A 9,095-nucleotide genomic window follows, 5' to 3' on the forward strand; every position below is an offset into this window, starting at 1 on the left:
AGCCCCAGAGACTCTTATGTGCGCGCACTACTGTGCCTCACTTTCATATGGTTGCTGAGTGATCCAAGCACTTTATTAATCTCTCCAGCCCCATGTAGATGCTCTCCTTTTCAGGATGCTTACCCTTTCAGGTCAGGATGTTCTTCCAAACCATTCACTGAGTTTTCACATTATGGTAACCTATATTCCACATCTCTTAGCTGATGGCTAGATGCCTAGCATGTATCATTTTTAAGACTACTTTTTATATTTTGGAGACTACAGAATAAGTCATTTTTTTTTCTTTTTAAAAGATTTATTTATTTATTTATTTTGTATACAACATTCTGCCTCCATGTAAGCCCACACACCAGAGAAGAGTGCCAGATCTCATTACAGAGGTTGTGAGCCACCATGTGGTTGCTGGGAATTGAACTCAGGACCTCTGGAAGAGCAGCCAGTGCTCTCAACCACTGAGCCATCTCTCCAGCCCAGAACAAGTCATCGTTAAGACATTTTTTTCATATGCATTGGGACTTTTTGTTTGGGTGCTTTATTTGTTTTTGTTTTTTGGGGGTGGGGGAGTTTTTTATTTGTTTGTTTATTTGTTTTGGTGGTGGTGGTACTAGGGATGGATTCTGGGACCTCGAGTAGGCCAGGTAAGCTGGCTACACTCCCATTCCATTGTAGCTTTTATTTTTTATTTTTGTTTTTGATTTTTGAGAGAGGGTCTTTCTAGCTTTGGGCAGTTTGGATAGGGCAGCTTGGAACTTGGTATGTATGAGTCTGGCTTTATACCTTTTCCTCCCATGATGAGATCAAAGGTGTGGCACCATGTCTAGCTTCGGTTTTTATACCACTTATTTTCAGATTCTGCATTATGTGTCTAAATGTATGGCAAGTTAAGGAGAATAAAAGCAGAAAACCTTTTCCTCCCTCAGGTGTCTTCAGCACATGTAAAGGCGAACTCTTAGAAGTTAAAGATGGCAATGTGAAGACACAGCCTGCTGTCCTAGAGAATCTGGTCTTCTTTGTCGAGGTGTGTCTCCGTCTTCCTGAGGGGCATAGGCAGGGCTTTACACCTGCCGCTTACCCTTTCTCACTTGATTGTTTGGGACACTAGAAACAGTTTCACATTATTTTCTAAACTGGTTCATTGCTTGTGCTTAGGGACAGCTTCTGAGTGGCAGTCTTCTCTGAGACTCCCCCAAAGTCATTTTTGTCCCATTTCCTCTGGCTCTTTACTTTAGTTCATTCCGCCAGCTGTTGTACTAATTACCTAACATTCTGGAGTCTGGAGGTTGATAAAATATAACTTTCTTCCCATTTGCTTTTTTTTTTTTTTTTTTTTTTTTTTTTTTTTTTTTTTGAGACAGGGTTTCATTGTAGTTTTAGAGCCTGTCCTGGAACTAGCTCTTGTAGACCAGGCTGGCCTCGAACTCACAGAGATCCGCCTGCCTCTGCCTCCCAAGTGCTGGGATTAAAGGCGTGCGCCACCACCGCCTGGCCCCATTTTGCTTTTTTGAAACTGGGTATTAGTTCAAGACTGACCTTGATCTCAAACTCTGAGTCCTCTTGCTTCAACTTCCCAAGTGCTAGAGTCATAGACACATGCCAACATACCTGGAAGCAAAACTCTTATTTTTAACCAGATTCTTTTTTTTGTTGTTGTTGTTGTTTATGTGTATATGTGTGTGCCTGCATGAGTTTATGTGTACCTTGTGCACAGGTACCTGCAGCGGACATGGAATCCCTTGGAACTGGAGTCACAGGCAGTGATGAACTGCCTTGTGGGTGCTGGGCATTGATCCCTGGTCTTCTGCAAGACAGCCAGCACTTTTAACTGTAGAGTGTTCCTGAATCCAGTACCCATTTTTTTTAATCCATCTCTCCCTTCTTTTTCCTGTGGCCTGCAGCTTCCTGAAGGCTGTACTCTCTGCTCTGGTGACTGGTGGGAGCCTAGGAGCTGCTCAGCCAGTGCTGAGTGGTTACTGAGCACACATGGTCCCACACTGTGGACCAGAAGCTAACTGAATGCTCAAGGCTGTGTTTCCAGCTGAGGACTCCCAGGTTTGCTGTTGAGTCCCAGTGACTGCTTGTGTAGAGTCCTTGGGTCCCATGTCATGGGGAGTATGTAGACTTCACACTTAGCAAAAGTGCAATGGACTCTAGCAGATGAGAACTGGCAGGAAGGATAAGGAGGCTAGGCAGCATTAGGGCACATCTTCAAAAGAAGAAAGGTTCATTCTGGCTCACAGGCACAGTTTTCAGTCCTGGTTGGCTTTTCTCATCTCCATGGTGTCTGGTGGTCTTCTGTAGAATTGTCAGTTGCCATGTCTGTCTCTAGCTGCTGTTTCCATACTTCAGTGTAATCCATACTGACTAATTTGCACATTTCCTCTTTCAGACAATCTCTATCATCCTTTGGGTATCCAGTTACTGTGAGAGTGTCCTGCGACCATACAAATTAAATATACAGAAAAAGAAAAAGAAGAAAAAAGAGACCAGCATCATCATGGTAATAACTCTGCTGCCTTTCCTTCCCCTTTGTCTGCATGCTGTGCGAGTTCAGGGCTCTGGAGGCATCTTTTCTCCCAAGCCTTTTCTGAAAGGACCTTACTCTGTTGCCTAACCTTGTCTTGACTTTGGATTATCAGTCTTCCCAGTACTTGGGACTATAAGTGTTTGTTGGTTTTGAGACAGTCTTTCCTGCCTCAGCCTCCTGAGAGCTCTTTCCCCAGTTACATCCTCACAGTAACAGGGACAGGCTAATGTCTCCGTGAAGGTCCTTCTCTAGGTCACCACTTCCTGGTCTTTGTCCACCTTTGCTGTTTTGTCAGTTGATCCATCTGAAAGAATACGACAAGCTCAGGACACTGAGCTGTGTACCCAAGGTGCTCAAAGCAAACCTATGCATGTTCTTCGAAGGCTTGAGAGTTGAGAGTGCCCATTCTTCCCAACTATGACCTTGCTATTCCTTTTCAAAGTGCTGGATTCCTGTGATGCTGCTGTTAGTTGCTATCTCTCTACCTTCCTTGAATCTGAATAGTGCTTATTCTTTTGTCTGTGTTTGAAGAATCAATGCATGTGTGTGGCAACATTCATACTATTGAGACTTAGTATTTTCTTAGATACATGCAGAAATTTAGGTTAGACATGAGCACTGCCTTTTTAGTTCATTAAATCATTAAATGTTTGTGTCCCGTTTTTGAGATTTTAGTATTGGATGAAGGAAGTGTCTCCCTGGTTCATTGCAGAGATGGTTCTTTCCTTTTGTGATTAAAAAATAGATCTGGGGCTTGGGAGCTGGCTCAATGGTTAGGAGAGCTTGCCGCGCTTCCACAGAACCTGAATTTGATTCTCAGCACCTACGCCAAATGGCTTACAACCTCTTTATGTCTAGCTCTAGGGCATCAGACAGCATCTTCTGGCGTCCATGGACACCCAGACATGTAGCTCACATACTCATGTCTGTACACACACAGGCATCCTACAGAACTGTTGTGCCAGCACATGCTTGAAATCAGGATTTCCCCAGCAAGTCTGAGGTCCGTTTAGTTTACATAGAGTTAGTAGCAGCCAAAGCTACATAGAAGACCCCAAACAAACCCCATATAAAGTAAACCCCATAATCATGTACAATCCTAGAATACATCCAGTAGCCTTATGACTTTTGAGGTGTGTTGTTTTTATTTGTGTATTCGTTCTCAAACTCATTTGTTTGTTTGTTTGTGGCAGGGTCTCTCCATAGCCCTGGCTTTCCTTGAATTCACTGTATGGGCCAGGCTGGCCTCAAACTCAAAGTGGTTTGTCTGCCTCCGCCTCCTAAGTGTTGGGATTAAAGGTGTGAGACACTAAACCTGGATTGATGTTTTTCTGATTATTACAGTAACCCATGAAGATATGACTAGAGATCACCCATATTCTCAGTTGTGTGACAACACGGCCGACAAGTTAGTGATAATGCAAGTCAGGATCATGCTATGCAGACGGTCGGGATTGAGCATAGCAGTCAGCAGGTGGGGGCAGAGAGGGCAAGAAAGAATTCAAGGCCATTCTTTGCTACATAGAGAGTTAGAGGCTGTGCTGTATGAGACTTTTAAAAATAAAAATCTGGGGGCTGGAGAGATGGCTCAGAGGTTAAGAGCATTGCCTGCTCTTCCAAAGGTCCTGAGTTCAATTCCCAGCAACCACATGGTGGCTCACAACCATCTGTAATGAGGTCTGGTGCCCTCTTCTGGCCTGCAGGCATACATGCAGACAGAATATTGTACACAAAATAAAAAAATGAATAAATAAAAATAAAAATCTGTAACTTGACTGTTTTGTTTTTGTATTTGATTAGGATATTAGGCTATCTTTATGTCAATAAGTATAGATTTATCTCTTTTTTTGGTCATTTCTCCATCATATTTAATAAGCTACAGTTTATTTTTTGATGAATATGTAGTTGGTTTATAATATCTTGACTATAAGTAGAGCTATTATTAGAATCTAGACTTAGATCCAAAGTGAACCGAGTGTGTCCTTATAACCCTGCCCCCAGCACTGGCCATATGGTTTGTGTGTTCTCAAGTCTGTATGGTGTCTTTAGAGAACAGCTCTTTCTTCATAACACTGTTAGTGTCAACTTTATTATAGGGGCACAAGTTTTCCAGTTTGTTATTTTTACAAGTGATTCTAAAAAAGGTTTTTTTCAGTGTGTGGTTGTTTTGTCTGCATGTATTATCTGTACACCACTTGATACCTGGTCCCCACAGAGTCTAGTTAACTAGAGTTGAGAGCCACTAGAAATCTCTAACCTGGGTCCTCTGCAAGAGCACCTTGTGCTCTTGGTTTATGAGTCATCTCTCCAGCCCTCTGTCTTTTTTATTCAGTGAATGGTTTCTGTTTTTGGAGAGTGGAGAGGATAGTCTTTTTAATGGTTTCTAGCTACGTGTCATGCTAAAAAGGCCTTTTCATGTTTAAACAAATTGCTACTTAAGCTTTTTTCTGGTACTTATTTTTGTTGCATCAGGATCTGGCTTTGAATTGCATATGTAATTAAGACAATTTGAACTCCTGATTTTTCTGTCTCCACCTCAGGGGTGCTAATATTACAGGTATGAGCCACCATGCCTGGCTCTCTTTTTCTCCTTTCTTTTACTCATTCTAGGGTAGCCGGGGCTACATAGCGAGATCTTATTTTAAAAAAAAGGGGGAGGGGGAGAAAGAGAAACAAAATAGAAATCCAGAATATTATTCTCCTATCTTCCATTAATATTAGAAATTTCATATGTAAAGAAGGAAAGGAAAATAAAATGTTTTGCTTTGGTTTTCCATTCATATGTATATATGGCATATGTGCATGTGAGTATGCAAGTATGTAAGCAAGAGGTAGACGTTGAGTCAGATACCATCCTTGGTTGCTCTCCTCCACATTACATATATAGGCAGGGTCTTTCACTCAAACCCAGAACACACCAGTTTGGTTAGTCTAGATAGCCAGTTTGTGCCTGTCTCTGCCTCCACAGTGCTAGGATTACGGCCAGCATTTATGTGGTTGCTGGATCCTACCCTTGTAAGTTTTTTACCCACTGAGCTGCCTGCCTAGTCCTGAAAATAAAGCCTTGTTTCCCCTCTCCATCCTGTACTGTTCTTTTACATTTCTTACCCTCAGAAGTCATAAACAACTAACATACTTTCTACTAGTTCTTCTCCAGCTATACTGGAGAATAGGAAATAAAAATTCGTTTCAGAAAGAAAAAAGCCTAAACCTAAATATTTCTTAGGTTAACCACCAGTATTTTCTTTCCTTTCAAAGGCTGTGTTTTAGCAGCTAATTGGTTACTATCCCATTGTTCCATACCTGTAGTCACAGCATCAAACACTGGGTGGTGGAAGGTAGCTAACTGTGCTGGAAACACAACTGCTCAGAGAGATTGTAACACTTTTTAATCATCTTCACCCCAGCCTCCAGTGTTCACCAGTTTCCAAGACTATGTTACTGGACTTCAGACTTTAATTTCCAATGTTGTGGATCATATTAAAGGACTTGAAACAAATCTAATTGCACTTAAACTTGAGGAACTCACATTAGAAGATACTTCTATCTCTCCGGTAAGAGATGATTGGCAAGCAGCATGCTTTCTGTACATTTTGAAACGTTAGCAGGAGGGCTAGTTAATGTTCAGTTCCTCATTCTCTCTTTGTAAGACAGAACAACAAGGTACTTTGGATGTCGCTTGGTGGTGGTGCTGGTGCTGGTGCTGGTGGTGCTGGTGGTGGTGGTGGTGGTTTTTAAAATTACATTGTTGAGAAATTACATTAAGGTGATAGGTATTTTCTCCTCTTCCGTCCCTCACCCCAATTTTTTGTGGCTGTTCCTTTCCTAAAAGGACTAATACTGAGGGCTGGGGATGTGGCTTAGTTGGTAGAGAGCACTTGCCTAGCATTCAGGGAGGCCGGGCATAGTGATGCACATATCTGGCACTCAGGACTGGAGCGGGAGGATTACTACAGTCCAGTATTATCTACAGTGTTTTCCAGGCCAGGAAGGAAGGGTTAAGACTCTGTCAAGGGGAGTAAGGATGTCTCACAAAATCCTAGAATCCTTCACATTGAAATGAAATTTGGAAAGTCTTATGGAGACATTTGAAGATTAGCAATTTTTTACTAAGCAGGGAGAGAGATAGGAGACAAGCTGTGGGAAGGGGTGGTATGGCACAATGGGCTGCTAATTCGCTTGCCTCCAAATAAGGAACAATGTGTGGATCAGTATTGTGGAATCCCCCTTTTCCTTTTCCTCTTGTAGCTTAGCCTGGTCACAGAGAGTGATCACAGGCTAGACATTGCCCCTCATTGTATAGTACTCTGAGGAAGTTTCCCTTTACCTAAATAGAGAGGAACACCTGCCTGATGGGATGGAGCACAGCAGTAGTTGGCCAGTTATGGCCTCCTTTAACTAGTCAAGATCCACAGAGTTTACTGGGCTAGTCTGCGTGGATACCAGCGTGTGTCTGTCTGGTTTTCCCTTTGTAGAGCACAGCTTTACTGTGTACTATCCTGCTCCAGCATTCCTAGTGTGAGGGTCTTAGGGGTGAAATGCCATGCCTGGGATGGTCTTCATCTTTTAGTGTTTTGTTTGTTTAACTTTTAAAAACATATCTCCATTTAATGTTTGGGTATTTTGCCTGTATGTACATCTGTGGACCTGGTGTCTGAGTCATTCTGTATGCTCTGGAACTGGAGTTAGAGATGGTTTTGAGCCACCATGACGGTGCTGGGAACTGAACATAGGTCCTCTATAAAAAGCAGCCAGTGCTCTTAAATCTCAAAAAAACAAAACAAAACATTTGTATGCATTGTCTTGAACAAAAAACATTATATATAGCATTGTTCATCAGGAGGTTTGTATCTGGTTTTTGTTGAGACTCTGGGCTTCACCCTCATATAGCCCTCCCAACTTCCTGGCCCTCTTTGTGTTGGAGCAAACCCACTTTCTGGTATTCCCTACTGCAGTACATTTTTGTCTCTCAAACCTGGGGACTGTCACGAGCTGTGGACTACCATCCAGGGTGGGATTCATTAGGGGAGCCGGGGAGATGAGATGGAGCACAATGGATGGGACAGGGATGGCCTCGCCAGTATTCTAATAGGTAAAGAAGGAGTTGGTATAAAGTAGGTGCTGTTCAGAGTGGCTGTGATGTCAGATTAGTGATACAGTTCTACTTCATCTGAAGACAAAAGTTTTGGATTTTATCCCTTGCCCAGCTTGTCATAAAATACTAACAGTACTGTGTCTGAGCTACAGCTACTCAGAATACCATGTTTGTTGGCCAGGGACATACATTTGTCATACCAGCCTGGGTTACATGTCCATATGAGTCACCTAATGCCCGAAATGGCTTTCCCCTTCTTTACATTTTGTGAACTGAAAATGACCTGGTGTTCTGGGTGAGGTCACTAGAAACCAAGTGAATGATTTTGAGTAACACGAGTTATGGTTTCTGTTGTAGGAAGAAAGAAAATTTTCAAAGACTGTGCAGGGGAAAGTGCAGAGCAGTTACCTGCACTCACTTCTGGAAATTGGGGAGCTGCTGAGAAAAAGACTTGAGACCACAAAGAAACTAAAAATTTAAGAAAGTATGAACCACGGGCACTGAAGACGCTACAGCAGAAGATGACACACCACCTTCCCCAGCAACAGCAACATCTGCTGGCCATTGTTTTCATCCAGATCTTCCTCACATGCATGAAGGACTTTGATCGTGAATTAATTTTTGAGGTATTAAATATATACAACTGATTATAAATTATTGTATATAAACCAGAAGCAGGACCCACATCTGGGTTTACCACTCTTTATACCTGTTCATGTATACAGGACAGCAACAAGAGAACCCTACTTCCTTTCCATCACCAGAAATGTTTTTGGTGGGGTTTCTATACAAGCAGCAATAGAAATAAGTACAAAGCATTGACCTCAAATTCTCTCTGTTATGCAGTGGGAGTTTGGATTTGGTCCTGAGTCACAGGAGGCAAAAAGCAGATGCAGGAACAGACATAAAAGCAGGACTCTTTCCGTGGTAGCAGGTTCCATATGAGGCTTCCACAGAACCAGGGTGGATTCACAGAGGGTCAGCTGAGATGTAATGTTAGAACATGCTGCTGCAGGGCACCACACATGACCACAGGTGCTCAGTTTTGGCTTCATAGTCCTGAGAGCCAAAACGTCCCTAGCCCCGCTCCTGGGAGAGCTTAGCCTGAGTACAGTCCACCTCGCACTTCCTCAGCTGCTGAGACTTGTCCACTGGGCCTCTGGGAAAAGTGGGAAGAGCTGTTTAAAGAGCAATGTTCAGGACTTGTGTGGGCCAAGCTGTCTTGTCTGATACTTGTTTCCGTTGTTTGGAGTCCCATTCTGCAGCCGATTCATGAGTCACACACAGAGATATATACATAGGCATAAAGGTGCTACAAAACAAAGATTTACTACTTTAGTGTTTGCAAGTGGGGAGTTTGGGACGGAAGAAGTTGTGTGCTATGGATTTAGCCTAGGTTTTAAGTTTTAGCTTGATAAAAGGTAAGTGTTTCCATGGGCCTGATATCAGTCTACTTTGACACTTGGCAAATGTACC

General features: G+C 42.7%; 1 protein-coding gene across 1 annotated transcript in view; it reads left to right on the top strand.

Moving 5' to 3' along the window:
- The window catches only part of Naa25 (N-alpha-acetyltransferase 25, NatB auxiliary subunit), a 51,055-nt gene extending 42,676 nt beyond the window's left edge, over positions 1-8,379 (top strand). The window contains exons 21-24 of the mRNA XM_038344823.1: positions 921-1,018; positions 2,387-2,497; positions 5,932-6,078; positions 7,977-8,379. Of these exons, the coding sequence (XP_038200751.1) occupies positions 921-1,018; positions 2,387-2,497; positions 5,932-6,078; positions 7,977-8,099 (479 nt within the window). The 3' untranslated portion in view covers positions 8,100-8,379. The remainder of the gene's footprint in view (positions 1-920; positions 1,019-2,386; positions 2,498-5,931; positions 6,079-7,976) is intronic.
- Positions 8,380-9,095: the final 716 nt, after the last annotated feature.

Source organism: Arvicola amphibius, chromosome 10 (genome assembly GCF_903992535.2).
Source record: "Arvicola amphibius chromosome 10, mArvAmp1.2, whole genome shotgun sequence".
Lineage (NCBI taxonomy): Eukaryota > Metazoa > Chordata > Mammalia > Rodentia > Cricetidae > Arvicola > Arvicola amphibius.